This window comes from Aedes albopictus, chromosome 1 (genome assembly GCF_035046485.1).
Source record: "Aedes albopictus strain Foshan chromosome 1, AalbF5, whole genome shotgun sequence".
Classification (NCBI taxonomy): Eukaryota; Metazoa; Arthropoda; class Insecta; order Diptera; family Culicidae; genus Aedes; species Aedes albopictus.
Genome location: NC_085136.1, coordinates 24,503,865 through 24,526,034, shown reverse-complemented (window position 1 = coordinate 24,526,034; position 22,170 = coordinate 24,503,865). Strand labels below are relative to the sequence as shown.

Genomic DNA, 22,170 nt, shown 5'->3' with positions numbered 1-22,170 from the left:
TTGCCGAAACAGAAAACCCAAAAAAAAAAACTTATATGAAATTTTGGATCAAATCCAATAAAAATTGCTGAAAGGATTTTCAAAGAATTTGCTGAAGAAATTCCGCCAAAAGGAAATTTGAAATGTTTTCACAGGGGTTCTTTTAAGAAATTCGCCAAACCGATTTGCAGAGGAAATACCGAATCAGTAAGAATTGGCAAATATGTTTCCAAAAGAATGTTGAAAATATTCCCAAAGTAATAAGCATAGGGTTTTCCAAACGAATTGTAAAAAAAAACAAAAAGAACTTTCAGACGGGATTCCCAAGGAAATTTCCGTAGAAGAAATTTCTAAAGAAGTTCACAAAGCCATTGCCGAAGCATTTGTTACATGAGTTATTAAAAAACCTTGAAAACTTTCCAAAAGAATTGGCAAAAAAAAAAATCCAAAAAATAATTTAGCAGGCTACGAATGAGTGTAATCAGTTTTGTACCTTTAAATTCCGCCCTATTTTGCTTATCCTTTGACACAACTCATTCGTAGAGGGTATTCTGCTTAGAGGGTTCGAAAAGTCGGTACAAAATCATAATGTAGCAGGTTTAAAAAAATCCCAAAGAAATTCCCGAAGGAACTTTCAAAGTAATTTTAGAGCCGATTTTCCAGATTCCTTAAGGAATTGCTGCACAGATATCCAAAGTATATAACTGAAAAAAAAAAAATCCGAATAAACTACTTGACACCGAGATCAAACTGACAGCTCCAAAGAACACAAGTACCACTTTGTGAGCGAATTTTGAAATAAACTTTCAATCTGAAAGCTTCTTTTCTTCTAGGAAGGTTTTACAAACATAGTAACATGGATACACAACGATTATATCAAGCTTTCAGCTTCTGAGAACAATACACCCCAAATCATTTTTACTGAAATTTGCCGAGTTGAAAGTTTTAGCAAAACATTTGTGAAAATTCAGCAAGGTTTGCTGATTTGTTCAGTCAAATCTACTGATCACCATCAACGTTTTGTTGTAACCCAGCAAATTTTGTCGAAAAAAAAAGCAAAAAAAGCTTAATCTTTCAGCTCAGCAAAATTTGGCTGAAGCGTCTTGGTGTGTAGCATCACATCATGAAAACTCTTAGTCTTCAGAGTAACTGATACGACGTTCAGACTGAACTGGAAGCTCCTAACAACACTAGCGCCACGCAGTGAGTGATTCTCGAACTAAATTGTTTTCTATGCGAAAGCTTTTAGTCTTCTGAGTAACTTTGCCGAAGACAGTATCCTTCTAAGTGGACCAGATCACGAGATATACGACATTCAGACTGAATTGGAAGCTCCTAAAAGAACACTAGCGCCACGCAGTGAGTGATTCTCGAACTAAAATTATTTCTATGCGAAAGCTTTTAGTGTTCCAAGCAACTTTGCCGATGACAGTATCATTTTAAGTGGTCCAGAACACGAGATATACGACGTTCAGATTGAACTGGGAGCTCCTAAGAACACTAGCGCCACGCAGTGAGTGATTTTCGAACTAAATTGTTTTCCATGCGAAAGATTTTAGTCTTCTGAGTGACTTTGCCGTAGTCAGTATCCTTCTAAGTGGTCCAGAACACGAGATATACGACGTTCAGACTGAACTGGAAGCTCCTAAAAACACTAGCACCACGCAGTGAGTGATTCTCGAACTAAATTGATTTCTATGTGAAAGCTTTTAGTCTTCTGAGCAACTTAGCGAGGACCCTATCCTTCTAAGTGGTCCAGAACACGAGATATACGACGTTCAGACTGAACTGGAAAATCCTAAGAACACTAGCGCAGTGAGTTATTTTCGAACTAAATTGTTTTCTATGTAAAAGCTTTTAGTCCTCTGAGTAACTTTGCCGAAGACAGTATCCTTCTAAGTGGTTCAGATCACGAGATATACGACGTTCAGACTGAACTGGAAGCACATAAGAACACTAGCGCCACGCAGTGAGTGATTCTCGAACTAAATTGTTTTCTATGAAAAAGCTTTTACTGAACTAGCGCCACGCAGTGAGTTATTTTCGAACTATATTGTTTTCTATGCGAAAGCTCTTAGTCTTCTGAGCAACTTGGCGAGGACCCTATCCTTCTAAGTGGTCCAGATCACGAGATATACGACGTTCAGACTGAACTGGAAGATCCTAAGAACACTAGCGCCACGCAGTGAGTGATTCTCGAACTAAATTGTTTCCTATGTGAAAGCTGTTAGTCTTCTGAGCAACTTTGCCGAAGACAGTATCCTTCTAAGTGGTCCAGACCGCGAGATATTCCACAACTACTGGCAAAATGTAGTGCTATCCCACATGTCCGACATGGTGCCCTGTGTAGCAGATTTCCGGTGGCCAATGTTCCCGGAACCACTATTTCAACATATCAACACATTCTTGACGAAATTATCTATCAAATAAGACTTTGGTCATTTGAATTGGTGAAAAATCATCATTTTATAAGAGTTTGAATTTCTGGGTCATAATGACCACAATGCATTCGTAACTTTTTTTATTGGCGCCATTTTGGTTTCACCTTAAGAATTTTTTTTAAAGACTCGTTTCTGCAAAATATTAAAAGCCAAGAAGTTTCATTACGATAAGTTAACTAACAAAAGAGATATTAATGCTTGAAATCGCGTTTTGGGTCATAATGACCCTAATGCACGACGAAGGTTAACCCATTAACGCCCGAATTATGCCACAATCACAGTAGATGTCTGATTTTTTCTGAAGTACCTCAACCCCATAAAAGAAAGTTATTGTAGTGATTTAAACTTAAATCTACGGTGAAATTTTCGTTTTAATACACAGTGGGGCATATGCACGTGAAACGTTGAAAAACATTTATATATATATATTTTTTTTTTTTTGCGCAGCTACCTTATTTTTATGAGCTTTGTAAATCTATTTTAGATGACTTGATCATGATGCAAGCAATAGTTGATATTATTTTAATAAAAAAATTACAGCTTGAAATGTTTCAGAAAAGGTTTACATTACATACATAGGTACAAGGTTTACATTAGCAATAACTAAAAAAATCTTCCATTAGTTTATCAATGGATAGTTTTCAACAGTTTTGAGGCAATCCAATATGCATCATTCTAATAATTTCTATATATAACAAGTTGATATTCGGCATTCTAGTAGTATATCCTGCCCACCGTGTCCTTCTGGCTTTGGCAACCTCAGAGCGTTGCGAGCACGTGGCTCACCCTCTGCCGCCACACACCGTTATCTTGTACAGCGCCAAAGATCATCCTATGCACTCGTCATTCGAAAACTCCAAATGTTTACTAGTGTTCTTTGAGCATGGTTTATGTTTCATTTTATAAAGGACCACCTTATTAGCGTTCTGCACATCTCATTCTCATCTACCTCAGCTTCTTCCGGAGCTCACAGTAGAAACAATTTCCGCTGATGATGCGTGATCGTATTTCACAGCTCACGTAATTTACAGCTGTGGTTATATAGGCCTGAGTCCTTTATGTAGTTCTATTCTCGAGAAACACAAGTACAAAATTTCTATGTGTTGCGGCGAAAATCAGCCATTTTACCCTTGCGCAAACAGTGAGAGTAGTCATATGCTATTAGCTTCACTGTAGATGATACAAATAAAACTAGTAGGAGGTAACGATAGCATCAAGTGCGTTGATCACTAGTTGATCACAGTAAGTTTGTTAGAATATGTAATAAAAGGAAACTAGATCCGAATTGAACCGAAGCCGATAATTATTGTTGTCAAATGACTGAAGAATTGTAAATGAAAAATGAACTGATATGTTTTAAAATGAAATGAAATGAACGTTATCATTGAGTTCAAGTTGATAACTTATTATGCTATACTATATTTTGTTAAATGTTATATTTAGTTATCAATATGAAATAAGACGGCTGTTTGATACCTAGCTGGTTTTGTTATCAGTCAGTAGCCATGCAGTTCTATTTTATCGTAAAAACTACTTTACCAATACAAGTTCAGAATTTTTAGAGCCCACTTGCGCCCCCTAGCGGACAAACCTACAACCAACTAGTTCACTAACAGATAGCTCTTGATGTCCTGATCAACCTTGTTGAAGCCCAAATTCTTTTATAGGATTCTTGAGATACAGAAGTTCAGAATTTTTAGAGCTCACTAGGCCACCTACCGGATAAACCCAGAATCAACTAGTTCACTATCGGATAGCTATTGATGTACTGATCAACTTTTCCGACGACGAAATTCTTCTATGTAGTCGGATTTTCGAGATTCAGCAGCTAAGAATTTCTAAAACTCACTAGCGCTACCTAGCGAATAAAACTTTAATCAACTGGCTCACTATCGGATGTAGCTTGTGATGTCCTGATCGACCTTACCGAAGACGATTTTTTTCTATGTAGTCTGTTTTTCGAGATACAGAAGTTCAGAATTTTTTTAGCCCACTTGCGCCACCTAGCGGACAAACCTACAATCAACTAGTTCACTTTCCGATAGCCGTTGATGTCCTGATCAACTTTGCCGAAGACGAATTTTGTCTATGTAGTCGGATTCTCGAGATACAGAGGTTTAAATTTTTTAGGACTCACTAACGCCACCTAGCGCATAAACCTAGAACCAACTAGTTCACTATCGGTTAGCTCTTGATATCCTGATCGACCTTGTCGAAGACGAAATTCTGAAATTCTTCTATGTAGCCTGATTCTCAAGATACAGAAATTCAGAATTTTTAGAGCCCACTTGCGCTACCTAGCGGACAAACCTACAACCAACTAGTTCAGTGTCGGATAGCTGTTGATGTCCTGATCAACCTTGCCGAAGACGATTTTTTTCTATGTAATCGGATTCTCGAGATACAGAGGTTTAATTTTTTAGGACTCACTAACGCCACCTATCGGATAAACCTAGAACCAACTAGTTCGCTATCGGATAGCGATCAATTTTGCCGAGGACAAAAATTTTCTATGTAGTCTGGTTGTTAAGAAACAGAAGTTAAGAATTTCTATTACTCACTAGCGCCACCTAGCGGATAAGCCTAGAACCAACTACTTCAACATCGGTTAGCTTTTGATGTCCTGATCGACCTTGTCGAAGACGAAATTCTGAAATTTTTCTATGTACAGGTCGGATTCGGTTATCCGGAGTGAGATTCTGATGCTTCTCAAACATATATCTGGGAAACGGAGAGCTGTATAAAGCTGAAATTTTGACATTTTGTCAAGCCAACTTCGATTAGTTATCAGTTCAAATTTCAGCTTCTTTCAGCATTCCGTTTGCGAGATATTATTTTGGGAAGCGCCAGAACCCGACTCCGGATAATCGAGTCCGACCTGTAGTCTAATTCTCAAGATACAGAAATTCAGAATTTTTAGAGCCCACTTGCGCTACCTAGCGGACAAACCTACAACCAACTAGTTTAGTGTCGGATAGCTGTTGATGTCCTGATCATCCTTGCCGAAGACGAAATTCTTTTATCTAGCCGGGTTCTCGAGATACAGAAGTTTAAATTGTTTAGGACTCACTAGCGCCAGCTAACGGATAAACCCAGAACCAACTAGTTCACTATCAGAAAGCTTTTGATGTCCTGGGCAACCTTGCCGAAGACGAAATTCTTCTTTGTAGTCGGACTCTCGAGATACAAAGATTTAAAATTTTAGGACTCACTAGCGCCACCTAACGGAAAATCCCAGAACCAACTAATTCACTATCGGTTAGCTGTTGATGTCCTGATCATCCTTGCCGAAGACGAAATTCTTCTATGTCGTCGGGTTCTCGAGATACAGAGGTTTAAATTGTTTAGGACTCACTAGCGCCACCTAACGGATAAACTTAGAACCAACTTGTTCTCTAGCGGATAGTTGTTGATGTCCTGATCAACCTTGCCGAAGACGAAATTCTTCTATGTACTCGGATTCTCGAGATACAGAGGTTTAAATTGTTTAGGACTCACTAGCGCCACCTAACGGATAAACCCAGAACCAACTAGTTCACTATCGGATAGCTGTTGATGTCCTGATCAACCTTGCCGAACACGAAATTCTTCTATGTAGTCAGATTCTCGACATATAAAGGTTTGAATTGTTTAGGACTCACTAGTGCCACCTAAAGGGTAAACCTAGAACCAACTTGTTCACTAGCGGATAGCTAATGATGTCCTGTTCAACCTTGCCGAAGACGAAATTCTTCTTTGTAGTCGGATTCTCGAGATACAGAGGTTTAATTTTTTGGAACCACTAGCGCCACCTAAGGGATAAACCCAGAACCAACTAGTTCATTATCGGATAGCTGTTGATGTCCTTATCAACCTTGCCGAAGATGAAATTCTTCTATGTAGTCGGATTCTCGAGATATAAAGGTTTAAATTGTTTAGGACTTACTAGCGCCACCTAAAGGGTAAACCTAGAACCAACTTGTTCACTAGCGGATAGCTAATGATGTCCTGTTCAACCTTGCTGAAGACGAAATTCATCTTTGTAGTCGGATTCTCGAGATACAGAGGTTTAAATTTTTTGGAACCACTAGCGCCACCTAAGGGATAAACCCAGAACCAACTAGTTCACTATCGGATAGCTATTGATGTCCTGATCAACCTTGCCGAAGACTAAATTCTTCTATGTAGTCGGATTCTCGAGATATAGAGGTTTAAATTTTTTAGAACTCACTAGCGTCACCTAACGGATAAACCCAGAACTAACTAGTTCACTATCGGATAGCTGTTGATATCCTAATCAACCTTGCCGAAGACGAAATTCTTCTATGTAGTCGGATTCTCGAGATACGCAGGTTTGTTTTTTTGGGGCTCACTAGCGCCACCTAACGGATAAACCTACAACCAACTTGTTCACTATCGGATAGCTGTTGATGTCCTGATCAACTTTGCTGAAGACACAATTTTTCTATGTAGTTGGATTCTCAATGTACGAGCGCGACGATATTGGCAATGGCTGTTGACGAAACACCTATCAAAGCACAATGTTTCATGATCACTAGCGCCACCTACTGGAGCCAATACGTACTAAATTACATACTACCGGAGAGTTCTTGATCTCCTCAACAACTTTGCTGAAGACACCAGTCTTCCAAAATGCTTCATTTCTCCGCAGTTATCGCAAAAGTGACTGATCTATAAATAGATCACTGGGCGTAAATGGGTTACGACGTTCTGACAACTATTCCGAAGGATTGAACTTTTTTATCTCTGGATGACGAGATAGAGCTGGTCCAAAATGCTCATTTTTACATGCCCACTAGTGTCACTTAGTGGCAGAATTGCGATCCTAACTGCTTGTTCAATGAAGCAAACGATCTTCCGAACAAGTTAGCCGAAGATTTGAAATTTTTATCTTATCAGGATTGCGAGGTAGAGCTGGTTAAAAATGCCTCTTTTTACACGCTTCATACCCTCACAACAGACAAACAGCGACAGAATTGCGAACCAAACTGCTTGTCTTTATGATTATGAACGACCTTCTGAACCTTTTTGCCGAAGATATGAACTTCCTATCTTGTCGGGATCGCGAGATAGAGCTGGTTAAGCTCTGCAGGGTTGTTGTCCGTCATGCCAGAAACATGCTCTGCCTCAGTGTATTTTGCCTGAGTTGATAATGACGCCGGCCAAGTCCTCACACAGACAGTAGTCGAGCTTTTAAGGACCTCGTATACCTCTGCTTAGCCACGTTTGTCCCGGGAAGATTGTTTTGTTCATTGAATGTCGAAAGTATATCGAGATAAAATTCTGCCAGGCTGTGATCCCACCGCGGAACAATAGAAAAACAAAATCCGTCATTTTTTTTTTAGTTTTTTTTTCAATTAATTTCATTTTATTTTGTCTTCAGTAAAATTACATGTGTTTAACGTACGTACATTATTACATATACAAAAGAAGGGGGGATCGAGATGTTGTATTTTTTTTTGTTTGCTTCTTCTTTTTGTTTTGTTGTGTTTGTTGTTTGCTTGTTCCTATGTATGTATGTATCCGTGTGTGTACTGTGTGTTTCCCGTCGTCTCTCCTCTCGTACCGGGTTACTTCTTCTCCTTCTTCTTTTTAGTGTTTGTATGTGTGAGTGTGTGTGTGTTGTGTTTTTGTTTTGAGTTTCTTTATGTTTACGTTTGTCTTTCTCGTGTTTTTTTTTGTTTTCTTATGTAGTATTGTTCGAGTGTGTTCCTCTCAACTTCAATTTCGTTTTCCCTTGTCAGCGCGTCTGTATTTTATCGGAGTTGATGTTGTTGAATTTATGCTTTAGTTTGTTATTTTAATGTTTTGCTCAAGTTCTCTACCGGTCGCTAAATAGTTTCTGCTTTACTTCTCAAATGTGTCTTTTTTCTGAACCGATTTTTGTTTTGTTCGTATGGATGTTGTTTTTTTTCTGTATTGTGTGTGTCTGAGTGTGTACTTTTAAATACTTATTGGGGGGATCCATCAACATGCTGGTAGTTGTTGGTGTGGCATTACTTGTTTTGCTCGAGTGTAAGAATCCGAGAGAGTTCTGCTCGTCTCTCGTTTTTTTACTGATTCCTTTGTTTTGATCGCATCCCGCTATGTTTTTACTTTTGTTTTAATTTATCTGGATTTTTATTTTCACTAAAACTTACTTGTTAATTATTTACTTTTTCCTTTTTTGTTTGTAATAATTTGTTTATAATGCGTGTTTTCCTTTATTTATAGGTATATTTTTTGTTCATTTTCTGTTTCCAGCGTTCGATCTGTCAAACTCTCAAAGAAAGAAAAGTAAAAGTAGGTCGGATGGAGTCCCCCGTTGGGGAACTCGGGCTCTGGCTGAGAAACGCTTATCGGGCTTTAGCTGTATTCGAATATATGTATACGGACCGGAACCGAATTGGTTACCACTGCTTTTATGTGTTTCTGTGTATTTGTGAGTTTCTGCTGTTTGTAGATGTTGTTGTCTAGGGTATTCTTCATCCGTTTAATATTTACATTGAGAGATAAGTGTGTCCGTGTTAGCTAAACTTACGATCAAACTTGTATCTTATTCAATGCGTTTTTTAATTCACTTATTCTCTTTTACTGTTTTTTTTTCTCTTTTGTTTCAGTTGTAATTCAACCTTTCGGTCGTGTTCCATCAGAAGTTCAAGTTTTTTCCTAGTCCTCTTTCTGTTCTACCCGAAAGTCGCTCGCTTGCACTCTTACACTACTAAATAATTTCCTTACTTTTTGTGTATTAATTTCTCTTGTTTTCGCCTCGCTCGCCATGCAGCGGATTTCGCTCCGTCAAAAACCGCTGCCCGCATTCACACATACACACCACTCTCAGCTAAGTAGAGACTCTACTAACTTAACATTAAATTAATCATTAGTTATTCAGTAATAAAAAATAAAGAAAATTCTATCAGCAAAAATAAATCGTCAGAAAATATATTTTTAAGAGATTTCTCGTCTCAGGAAAATAATAACTAATCATAGTTAATCATTTGTTTAATATGAAAAAAAAGGAAACTCGAAAACCACTTTCAATCGCGATTCCGACGATTCCCCTTGTTTACTTAATTATTGTTTTCACTACGAAATAACTTCTCTCGCCTTTCAGCTTCATCATTTTCTCCTGCCTCCTCTATCTCTCTCGATAATCTACTAACCGGTTGTTTTGTTTCTTTTTTTTTGTTATCTCCTTCCCTTCCTTCTTTCTTCTCTATCAGCTAATGAACTAATCTCTGGGCGCTAATCTAGTACACCACTTTGTCTGATTTTTACCTCAAATAGATCTCATTCTCATTCGCTCTCATCGCGCTAACACTCATTCGAAAAAAACCGCTCTCACAAACACCTTCTTGCAAATGAAACGAGAAACAAAACGCTGTTGCTTGCTCTAGATAACAAAGAAAAAAAAAGATGCGCGACTGCGGTTTTGTGTGTTTGTTGGATTACCTAAAAACTACATCAACGTATGCGTGCGTGTGTGTGTGTGAGTGGGTGTTTGTAAGATGCAAATATGCATGGAAAAAAACGTATGTTTTTGCGACAGTAAAACGTATAGCATAAGATGATAATTAAGAAGATCATGCACGGGGTTTCCTTTTTGATTAACATGTGTGTGTGTGTGTGGGTCTGTCTGTCGTCGCAGCAACCTACACCACCACAAAGATAAAGAACGACGACGCAGCATTGTGGCCGGAAATTGTCACGCTGTCAATGGGATTTACACGTGAGAATTTTTCTCAGTGTGGAACTGAGAATCTCAAAGCGTTAAAAAAGAAGTCGATCGAAGTAGGCGTGGTGCCTTTTTCGGAGAAGAACATTGTCGTCAGGACGCAACAGTAGGCCATGACAATATGACAGCATTCTAAGTGACAGAAAATTTCTGAAATTTGGGGTTTACGGTCGCCATGTAAAGACTCATTTCTACCGATGAAAACGACCAAAAAAAACTCAGTTCAGGAGTTTATGACACACTGGGAACTCATGAATACCGTCTAAAAATGGCATTTCACAATTGTGTTTAAAGTCATTGGCACCGTGTTGCCAAAAAGCATTCCACAAAATCTTCTCAACGGTCGCCATGTTGCGACCGTGCACTGATCGTCTTATTTAGTATCAGAAATGCATCGAAAATCTATGAAAACAATAGAAATCGAAGAAAATGACATTGAAACAGTGTTGCCAAACCTCAGGTCGTTAAGACCACAATCACATCACATAAAAGAAAGATTTTTCGACTCAAAAACTCGGAAACCAAAGAAAACAATCTTAAACTTACCCAAAAACAGCACGAACAAATCAAAACCAAATCTGTAAAAAATGATGAAAATCTCTCTCTCATTTCCTTCTCCCCATCGTTCAAACAGTTCTCTCTTTCATCACCATCATCAGTACCGAAGACTCTCTCTCTCCTTCACCGGAGATGGATGTGTTGTTTGTTTTAATTTTTTTGTTTTGTTAATTTCAATCTTTCCCCACTTTGTATTGAGAAATATTTCCTTCGCTGCTTCTTGTCCGTTTTGGGTTTTTTTCTTTCTTTCTGCTGTTTCCTTCTATTGGTAATGTGTGTTTGCTGCTGTTTTGTCGGGTTTCCTTTGAACCTTTATTGTTTTTCTTTTTCTCTTTAAATGTGTTCGAATTCTGGTCCTGTTGTCTTAAGGTCTTAAGAAGATTTATGCGCCGTTTTCTCGAAAATTGTCCCTTCGACGGATCTTTGTCTCTTACTTACCGTTCTTCGATCACCTTCACACTTCTTTTGTCGTCGTCGTTGTCGTGGCAACTCACACACCACCATAACTGCTCTGCGCTTGCTGCTATGCGTGTGTGTGAACGCCACTCTGTGAAGGTGTCGGATGGGTGAGTGTGAAATTTACTGTTAAGATCTGTCCGATTCGTTTCGAAAAAAACGTTATCTGCGTTAAAGTGTGTGATTTCCTAACTGCTATTTTTGTTTGCTTGCTTTGTGTATGTTGTGTGAAAAGTCTGCAACCTCGACAATTGTTATGTTTTCTTTTTGGTATTCACGCTACCAAATGCTTAAATGAATCTTCTTCCTGAAACTCAGGAATGCTCGCACCCGTCCGTTCCCCCTAACCTCCTCCTATCTGACACAAACCGGCAAATGACCGAACGAGAGTGGATCCGGCCATTTGCCCGGCGCGACGTTTCAGTTAGACGAACGCGACGGCGACGTTCGTTCCGAGCCGGAATCGTCTTCCTCTTCCCGATCGACACCATTGCTGTTATGGTTCCGTTCTGCTACATCATTTGCTGCTGGTGGTGGTTTCTTGTGGTGCTGCAGCTGCTGTCGCCGATGATTGATCAAACTGGTGAGCAGAGAAGAGTGCCCACCTTGTGGCTGCTGTTGTTGTTGCTGTTGTTGCGTCTGCTGCTGTTGCTGTTGTTGTTGTTGTTGTTGTTGTTGTCGGTTGCTTAATATCATCGTAAGAAAATATTTATAATACAAATCGAAAGCTTGATTTTACTCGTTATCATCTTCGTCGACGTCATCATCGTCATCGTCGGCGTGGTGTGCCGCCGCTTGGGCTGCCGCTGCCACCGCGGCCTGGGCCGCCAGCTGCTGTTGGACTTGCGCCTGCAGTTGGGCCGCTGCCGCTTGCTGTACGTGCTGGGGCAGGTTCTGGAGGCTGGTTTGCTGCAGGCCACCGAGGTTAAGCGGGGTGCCACCGGCCTGCTCGTTTTTGCACTTCAGCTTGTACTCGGTCATTTCCTGTGGGTGGAAGAGGAGAAGTGAAGACTTGAGTAAAATGCGGCAGACTACAGTGGGCCAGAGTAATGCAAACTTCAATGAATTGAACGTCTTTTAAGACATTTTTTTACTTTCTTGGTGTTTTTCATTAGGTCTTTAACTTTTACTTATGGCTTCATGAGTATAAAACAGTTGGGAGCAGAACTTTGACATAAAGTCATTTGGCATAAGGTCACTTTACATAACGGTCATTTGGCATAATCGAAATGCACCCTTCTTTAGTATGCCAATTAGGGATCGGGATATTTGGCATAAAGTCATTTGACATAAGGTCGTTTGGCATAAGATCACTTGGCATAAAGACATTTGGCATAACGGACATTTGACATAACCGAAACACACCCTTCTTTATTATGCCAAATGTCCATTATGCCAAGTGACCTTATGCCAAATGACACAGACCCTGCCAAGTGTCCATTATGCCACATGTCTTTATGTCAAATGACCTTATGCCAAACGGCTTTATGCCAAATGACACAGATCCCTCACATTCAATAAAACAGAATACTGTCATCGGCAAAGTTGTTGCAAATTGAGTCCTTTATTAAGGAAAAATGGTAATATTTGTATTTTAGACATTACTTACAACCTACCCAACTAACATTTTCAGCGCTATAAGCTTCAGTCATTTGCTTTCTGTTGTGTAACCATCGAGTAAAAGCAGTCAACGCTGAATAAAAGGAAAGCTAGTCAAATATAAATCGTAAGCTAATACACGACTGCAAAACAAGCACCATACAGCTACCAAACTCGGTTTTCAGAAATTCATTGCTTGTCACTGGGGCTGCCTTTACTCCACCGTATTCCAACTCCGGGAGATTTCCCGGAAGATGTGAAAACTTGAACACATCGAATAGGAGTCCCCACTAACAAAACAGCTGCTACTATACAGTACAATTCGTTATACTGACAAATCCCCAAACCAGCAGCGCTTTAAAGGCCGTTATGCGATTTCATTACGGCTAGAAGCTGTAATAAAGAAACTGTTGGTTTACCAACACGGCTTGTCGGATATAAACATTATTGTCAAAACAAACTGTAAGCGGGATATATAGCTACTACACAAATTCTTTACAGCTATCCATGTATGTGCTGTGAAATTATTTGGGTTGCTTTTATTGCACTTTAATTCAATGCCGGAAGATTTGCCGGAAGATGTGCAAATCGAGTAAGAGTCCCAGCCACTACAACAGCTGCTTTTATACAGTACGTTTTGTAATGTTGCCAAAACACAAAACAGCAGCGCTTCGTAGCCGTTTAAAGAACACTCTTTCAGCTAGAAGCTGTGAAGAAGAATCTGTTGACGCAACCACACAGCTTGTTCAATGTAAACATTATTGCGTTTGACGTTTCACAAGCTTTTACAGCAAGATGAAGTTGGGTAAGGTTTCTTGTGGCACAATTATGAAGCCTTGTCTGGAGTAAAACAAAACGGGCTATTTTCTATGTTATTTATATATAGCAGTGTGGCAGCGAGGACATCATCGGGACCAGTGAATACGGAGATCGGGAGTTCGATTCCAAATAGCGGCATGTACTTTAATTATTCAATTTTAAAAGTGATAATTTCAGTTCCACATGTATTGCGTCACGGTATCCATAACCTAATTATATTTAATCGTTTAATTTGGGGATGCCGTAAAACTATTATTTAACAATTGCGAAAAGGCTGAAAAAGCGCCTTCTCAAGATGTTATTCAGTTAGTGGTTACATAGGAGCCGAGAAAAGAGCTATGACTAGGTGGCATAGAAGCTGATCGCACAGCATGTACAAGCTGATTAAGTTCGCCAGATTCATTGGTATAGGGCTTGCATAGAAGCTTCCGTCCATATGTACAACACATTAACTCAGCATCAAGCCGTATTAAGGACGCTTTGTTGACGTTTACATTCACAATAAATGTTAGTTGGGTAGAACACCCTGAAAACACCATGAAGTTTAGATAAACGAAATAATTGACTATCAGTTGTTCCAAAAGATGAATTTGTATATGGGTTACGTTCATATGTGTTCATTTGACCTTCATCAAGAACATCGAAAGATTTTTTATAATCTGGGATGTTCTTGGCGTTCCAAATTTTCCTGTCCTGAAAAGTCCTTCAAATCTACAAGAAAATTTGTATGTGTTTCCGCCATAAATAATAGCATGGCATAATCTGTTGGGATCCGTGAATCTCTTGAATCTCAAATGTCATTTATAGACACTATAGGGATACTCCAGGTCACCCAAACTACCTTGGAGTTCAGAACCTCAGGTCTACACACGTAACAGCAGCCATATCTGTAATATTAAGTAACGCTGCATATTCACCCACGGTTACTGAACAAATCTAAAGTCTACTTGATATTATTATGAACCTCTGGGACATTAAGGGTCGTCTAAACTGTCCTCTAATGAAGTCCTTCAAATCTACACGAATAACTTCATGTGTTTCCTCCATAAATAATAGCATTACATAATTTGCTGGGATCCGTGAAGCTCTTGAAATCTATTCCAGGGATATTCCAGGTCAGCTAAACTACTTTTGAGTTCAGAACTTCAGGTCCACACTTTTAACAGTAGCCATATTTGTTATACTGAGTAACGTTCCATATTCAACCGCGGTTACTGAACCAATCTGAAGTATACTGGAAATTTTTATCAACATTTGGGACATTAAAGGTCGTCTAAACTGTCCTCTAATGAAGTCCTTCAAATATACAAGAATAACTTTGTTTCTGCCATAAATAATAGCATAGCATAATCTGCTGGGATCCGTGAAGCTCTTGAAATCTCAAATGTCATTTAGAGACACTATAGACACAAATTACCTTATTTCAAGATTACTAAACTATCCTACAACTAAGAACTTCCAGCTTAGGTGAAGATATGACGAAATCACATCTGGAGCACAAATCTGGAGGCAAATGTGGGACGCGACCGAGGATAAGGACTGCAGCCACGCGAACCGAGTGTTGTGGGTGAAGTATGGTTGATTCAGTTTCATTATCCTTCCAGGACGCGCGCCATCAAGCAGCTGAAACTGCACCACGCTCGCGCTGTATACGTTAGGATCTAAATTCAGTAATAGTAAGTTTGGATGACCTAAGATATCCCGACTGATCTGATACTGTCTATTGAACATTCAGAAGACTTACTGGACATGATAGATTACAAATCGTAGCTTTGCATAATTAAAGAAAGTTACCGCTACACCCGTAGACTTCAGGATCTAAACTCAAGAACAGTTTGGATGACCTAGGATATCCTGACTGATCGGATACTGTTTATTGAACTTTAAGAATACAGACTGGACATAATAGATTCCAAATCGTAGCTTTCTATAATGGAAGTAGTTACCGTTACACCGTAGACTTCAAGATATGAACTCATGAACAGTTTGGATGACCTAGGATATTCCGAACTTTCAGAAGACTTACTGGACATGATAGATTACAAATTGTTGCTTTGAATAATTAAAGAAGCTACCGTTACATCCGTAGATTTTAGAATCAATACTCAAGAAGAGTTTGGATACCCTAGGATACCCAGAAAAAATATTTTCCATCGTATTCTATTCTTTTTATGCTGTTGAGAATCATAACTACAGAAAAACGTTAAAAAACTATATAATAACGCTTGGAAAAAATTCGGCTTCAAAGGGTTAAGATGTTCTGGGTCGTCCAAACTGTCATGGAGTTCCGTCCTTCAAATCTATAACAGTAAACATTAGCTGTTATCGCAATAAACAATTACATTGCATAAACTTCTGGACTCCATGAACCTTTTTAAAACTCCAAGGCCATTCCAAGACATTTTTTAAGATGTTCCAGGTCAACCGAACTACTCTGAAATTTCATAATTCTAGTCTATACTAGTAATAGTAGACAGTTTCGCTATACTAAGCAATGTTATTAATATTACCATTTTTCCTGAAGACCAATACTTTTGGGTTGTTTTAGAGTTCAGCCAAACTACTCTGAAGTTCAAAATATCGAGTCTCCACTTGTGAGAGGGAGTCTAAGATTTTTGCCTAAGCAAAGTGTACCCACACACTAGTGAGGACTTACCAAATTTGGCGATTTCCTCGGAAAAGAAGGATCGAGCTCCGAGTGTACAAGTAGTTCAAGAGGAAGATGCCTAGGCGTGGGGCAGAAGAGACGGTAGTCCAGAGGCTCGAACAAACCCCCCCCCCCACTCTTGGTAGTGTAGTTCCCGGCAGAGGATAGGACTACCAACCCCAACTTAAGTCTTAAGGAGTCGTGCGACCAGTGCCGGGGAATAAGTGATCGAAGGGGTGAAAAGATCTATTCAAGCAATCGCAGAAGCGTATGAGGCAGTCATCAGGAGAGGAGCTTCGAGGTGGCGCCCGCAAGGCTTTTGATGACATCGATGATGAAGCTCCACGTTGGAGATCCAATTGTGAGGCCACCTAGCAAGAATTATATACCGCAGGCATCTATTGATGAAGACCTGCAGCCGTTGAGTGCTCTCCACTGATACACAACAAGTTTCACTGGCGTATAGCAGCACAGATTTCACGTTCGAGTTGAAAATTCGGATTTTGGTGCGTCGACTAATCTGATTGTTTTTCCATACATGTCTTAAACTCGCAAAGGCAGCCCAGACCGAACAGTCTCGGTCAATGCTTCTCGTGGATCTGTGAGCCGACGTGCGCAATATAGCCGCACTTGTACAGGTGAAATGATCCTCGAGCCGTTTATATGTCTGGTGGAAGAGGTCCTTGGTGAGGGCATTGAGATGTGGACTCTTACAGCAGAGGCGACTCTGAAGGTTAAAAACCTAGACGAGATCTATGTTCCGTTAGGCTATGGAAGGGCCCGACAGGGACACAGGTGGCTTTGATACAGCTACCTGTGGCGGACGCAAGTAAGTCCGTTAAAGTAGGGAAGCTAAGGTTTGCTGGTCAGGGACGGGTCACCGGAGGTTCGCTTCAGGTGTTTGGAACCAGCACACAAGTCATGAGACCGTAAAGGCCCTGACAGGTGCAAACTCAGTAGGCGATGCGGTGGCGATGACTATAAGGCACAAGGCTGCACAAGTCCAGCCACGTGTTTGATTTGTTCTGGGAAATTCGCGAATATCAAGTACCCAACGGGTGGTCCAAGGTGCCCGGCCTTCAGAAAAGCTGAAGCGGGCAAAGCACAGTGCAGGTTACGCAGCTAATCCTGAACCAAGCCAAAGTGAACGGGGTTCTCTTTTGTAGCTGGTGCAGGTGACTTCAATGCCTGGGTCATGGAATGGGGAAGCCGTTTTACGAAACAGCGGGGTCAGATCCTGCTAGAGGCACCTGGCGATTCGCTACATTATCGACTACAACAACAGCAGACAGCCAACGGGTAGAGGAAGAGGCGGCTAGACCAAGCTCTCATACTTCGAAGACGAGGTATTTTGGGAAGCGCTTCGCCGTGAGTGAAACCTTCTTGGTTCAAGCAATGGCGAGCAGGTAGAGGCGTTCTCGCGTGCATGCGATGCGACCATGCCAAGGCAAATCCACCCAGAAATGGGAGACCACCGGCTTACTGGTGGACTCAAGCGATGGCGGACCTGAGAAAGAGCGAAACGAATAGCGGATGGTGTTGGCCACTTCTAAAGTCGCGCTGAAACCGAGATAAGGGCAAGCAAAAAGGCCTGCTTCGAGGGTCTCTATCAGAGAGCCAATGCGAATCCGTTGGGTGATGCCTACAGGATCGTGACGGCCAAGACGAGAGGTGTAATGGCTCCTACAGAGCAATCTCCAGCGATGTTGGAGGGGATCATCGAGGGGCTTTTTCCGCGTCATGCTCCTATAGCCCTTGGCCTCCTTTCGTATGCCAGCCGGGGACTGGAGCTGGCGATGAGGAACGGGTCACCGATGTGTAACTTGCGGGGATATCAAAGTCCCTTCGCGTAGGTAATGCCTCAGGTCTGGACGGAGTTCAGAATTTGGCCTTAAGTAGCTGTTGCAGAGGCTTCCGAGATGTTCAGGTCTGCTATGCAGAAATACTTGGACGAGGGAGCTTTCCCTGAGGTATGGAAGCAGTTTAGCCTGGTTCTATTGCCAAAGGCGGGAAAACCACTCGGAGACCCGTCGGCATATGCTTGATCGACACGGCGAGGATGTAACCAGTCCCAGGTACTTGTACAAGATCTTCAGAAATTACTTCCAGAACCCAGTACTTGTATACGACACAGAAGTGGGTCGGAAGTGCTTTCACATAACCTCAGGAGTCCCGCAAGGTTCCATCCTTGGTCCGGTGTTATGGAATGTCATGTACGACGAGGTGTTGGGATTAAAGATACCGGTGGGAGTGACGATCGTCGGCTTCGCTGACGACATTACGCTGAAGGGCTACGGTGAATCGATCGAAGAAATGGAATTGACTCCAGTCCACTCGATCGCAGTTTTGAAGGAGTGGATGAGCTCCATGAATCACCTTGAAGCTTTCGAAGCTCAAACACATGGGGTAATTTGATTACGTCTTTGATTACGTCTGCAAGAGAGCCTCCACGATGTTCAATATTTATGCGGTGTATGCCAGTAGACACACGATTCTGGCTAGTGTCACCTCGTCCATACTTAGACATGGGGCCTCGACTTAGACGATTGTACCGTACCTTGTCAGACGATACGTTTTTTTGGTCACCACCAGTAAGATGCCTAGGGACCATTCATAAACCACGTAGACTTGGAGGGAGGTCTAGCCAAAGTCTACGCTCCATACAAATTTCAAAATTTTTGTATGGACGAAAGTCTACGAGGGGGGAAGTGGGGTCTGGGATGGCCAAAATTTGGTCTATGTGGTTTATGGCCCCTTAGCGTGTCAGCCCAAATTTTGCTCTTCTTATTTTAATGTTATTCCAAACAATCATCAAGCACGATAGTAGTTGTGTAGCCTTTCAGTACCATTTCCATAAACAAACAAACAAAAATAACATCTCTTTGTCTCGGTATCTCCAATGTAAACATTTCGAGAATATGAATCATTTGAAAGCAACTCAAGCAGTAAACTATTCTACTTCAATGAATAACAAGGAAACATATCCAAATGTCACAAAAAACGTTAGATTTTTTAAGTAACAAGCTAGAAATGATCGAATTATTTTGGTACGCTCTCCCACTGTTTATGTTTGCTGCAACAGCAGTGCTGGCGGACCGCTTGGTGAAGATTTCGTAAATTATAATGCTTTGCTTATTTCACTAACAATTGTGGTAAAAAAGTTAAAAAATAATCACCCCACGAATTATTTTTGATTTTATGACGCATAACCAATGTGTTTGACTGAATTTTTTAATTGATTTCGATCAATTTCATTGATGCTTTGGCCAGCAGGATCGACATCACTGCGTGCAATGATCGATGATTGTGCGCGCCAAAAGACATCACCGCGCTGCCGTCGTCGTCGTTGGTACTGCGGTGGGTGGTAAACACCGCCAACCACATTTTAGTGCGGTCGAAACAAATCGTTAAAAATTTCTACTTTCGAGTGAAATAATGCTTAGTAATCGTGATTACTTGGAAAGAGGCTTGTATTTGAAGTAGTGTGAATACATTTTTATGCCGAATATCTCGCGTGAAATTGATTATTTTATAGAATAAGATAAGTGTCGATTTTTTACAAATATGTATTGGTGCAATGTTGTGTAAAGTTGATTTCGGTCAATGATTTTGAAGAAGCCATTTTGCGATGACACGCTAAGGGGCCTTATGAACAGCTGTTCGGAAGGATAATAAAGTGCTTCGAAATGCATGGGGAATGTCACGGAATTTCACGAAAAAAAAATGTCATGACATTGTTCAATTTCCACCACTTCACATGGTGATTAGTTATGGGAAACTGTCCCTAGTAGGAAAAACTTTTCCTTGGGGACTTGAAAGTCGGCTACTATACGCAGGTTATGCCGGAGCACGTGGTCGAACTGCATCCCTTCTATCGGGCAATTAGCCGCGCGGAAGATTACCTGGCATGTCGTCATCGGGGCGGCAGCCCGGGCAACGTCTAACAACAAAATGATAGCAAATCGAAAACTCGACTTGTACTTAGCAGCAAATTGATTTCAAATTTTGATTTCAGTTTGCTGTCACGTCAATTATTATAAAGTTACTATGTTTTTATGTTATATCAAAATTTCAAGGCAACCTTGTATAATAACTCTTAGAATATACCATTAGTGCAATTATCTTATTGCATTGAGGGTTTCCTATCAATCGAAAAACCTCAATATTTAACGATTTTTCCATTTTTCGAACTGATATCAAAAACTGTTATCAATTTGCTATCTCTGATAGCAGGAATTGGTTTTCAACTTGCTGATACGGGAACATTTTTCTGCTCCCATTTTTGATGTTTTAACCGTTAAAACGACCAAAATGACAACAACCTGAGTTATCATAATTTGCAATATGAATATCACAACATTAAAATTTGTTTTCAATTTGCTGTCAGACTCTGCTCGGGTATCTAGCCATGTTTTGGTGATGTATTCGATCAGAACACGGATAGATTCTCCGTCGGGAAAGAGGTGTTAAAGCAAACTAAATAACATTCATGAGAGATACCCTTGAGGGAAATTAAATCCATTTCTGTTATTGGCGGATAGCGTACTCGAATTGTTGAATTTAGTGAGTTCGCTCTAATTTAAGCTGTATAGTTGTGAGTAGGCACGCTGTCCATAAACTACGTAGACTAAATTTTATGTTGATTAGTTCTTTGAAGTGTCAAGACAAATTTTAAATCCTAACACACTCGATTATTTTTTTTGCATGAGTTGATTATTTGTACACGGATATTATTGACCGTGTTTCCCTGTGTACACATTTTCATGTTAATTGGTTTAAAATTGACTGAGTTACAAATAAAACTTAGCAAAAAAATTGGGTGTACTACTGCCTCTTATAAAAAATGACGGCAAGCCTCGTGCATGATCTCATCTTTTTGCAACTTGTTATACAGTGATAGACATTCGTTTAGCCGAGGCTAACAAAATTTCAAAAAAGTGTCAGGAAACTCATACAAAAGATTTTATTATAAAACTTTTTTATCGTAGTGATAGTATATCTAGTACTGTTTTATATAAATGTGATACATCACACTTACATATACACTGAAACAAAAACGAGGGTAAAAACCCTTCAAATGTCATTTTTTGCCTAGACATTCGTTTAGCCGAATTGTACAATTTTTAGAATTCCATAATATAAAACTATCAAATTTCGAAAAATATCCAACAAAGCCATTTTGTATGGTGATCTGTACTATAGATCGACCTGTAAATCATGAATTAGATCGTTTTTGGAAGTGTTGCCATATTAATTTTGCATGCATCACATATAAATATGTAATAATATTGTAAATGTTTCCAAATTGAGATTTGATGTAGTTATTCTTATCGAAAGTGTTTCAAAAGAATCTAATGAAAGTTTCATGACCAAAGCAGGTTGAAAATTTACGAAAAACAATTTTTTTAACAGAAAAAAAATAACGCAAACCATCAAAAAATCACGTATTTAAGTATTGTTTTGATGAAATATGATGGTTTTACTTGCATAAATCACAGCGTTTACTACTATTACGTCTTCTAATAGCTACCAATATCTTCTAGACTGTATTCTGGCTGAAATAACATACATTGGATGTCTCATATTTGGAGAAATGGCACCGAAAGTATTCAAATTCCTAGCATGAACTACTTGTTTCACAATTTAGACATTCTTTCCAAATATATCATGTTAAAAATGAATGTGGTTCACAACTAAGACTCATTTATAATATATTTCTTCAAATTGAATGAAATAAGCCAATTATTTGACCATATCTTGCATTTTTGTATGAGCATCTGCTTTTGAATAAACAGGGTACAAAAAATCTGACACTTCTTGGAGATCTTTCACTTTGCAGTCTTCTAACTCATTTAGTAATGCTAGTATCAAAAAGGTATACTCCACAGGCATTAGGGCACGTATTTATTTCAATGCAGAACTATTTATTTTAGCTTTTATCAATCCCATTTTAAAGT

General features: G+C 39.8%; 2 protein-coding genes across 3 annotated transcripts in view; both read right to left on the bottom strand.

The window, feature by feature from the left end:
* Window positions 1-7,750: 7,750 nt before the first annotated feature.
* On the bottom strand, window positions 7,751-11,844 carry LOC134284847 (putative GATA zinc finger domain-containing protein 25). The gene has a single exon (XM_062844230.1). It carries the CDS (start codon window positions 11,842-11,844, stop codon window positions 11,569-11,571), a length of 276 nt encoding a protein of 91 aa, XP_062700214.1. The 3' UTR covers window positions 7,751-11,568.
* Window positions 7,894-22,170, bottom strand: part of LOC109415242 (high mobility group protein DSP1) — a 116,837-nt gene continuing 102,560 nt past the window's right edge. For both annotated transcript variants that reach the window (XM_062844228.1, XM_062844229.1), the window contains exon 5: window positions 7,894-12,132. In XM_062844228.1, coding sequence (XP_062700212.1) covers window positions 11,884-12,132 — 249 coding nt within the window. In that variant the 3' untranslated portion in view covers window positions 7,894-11,883. The remainder of the gene's footprint in view (window positions 12,133-22,170) is intronic.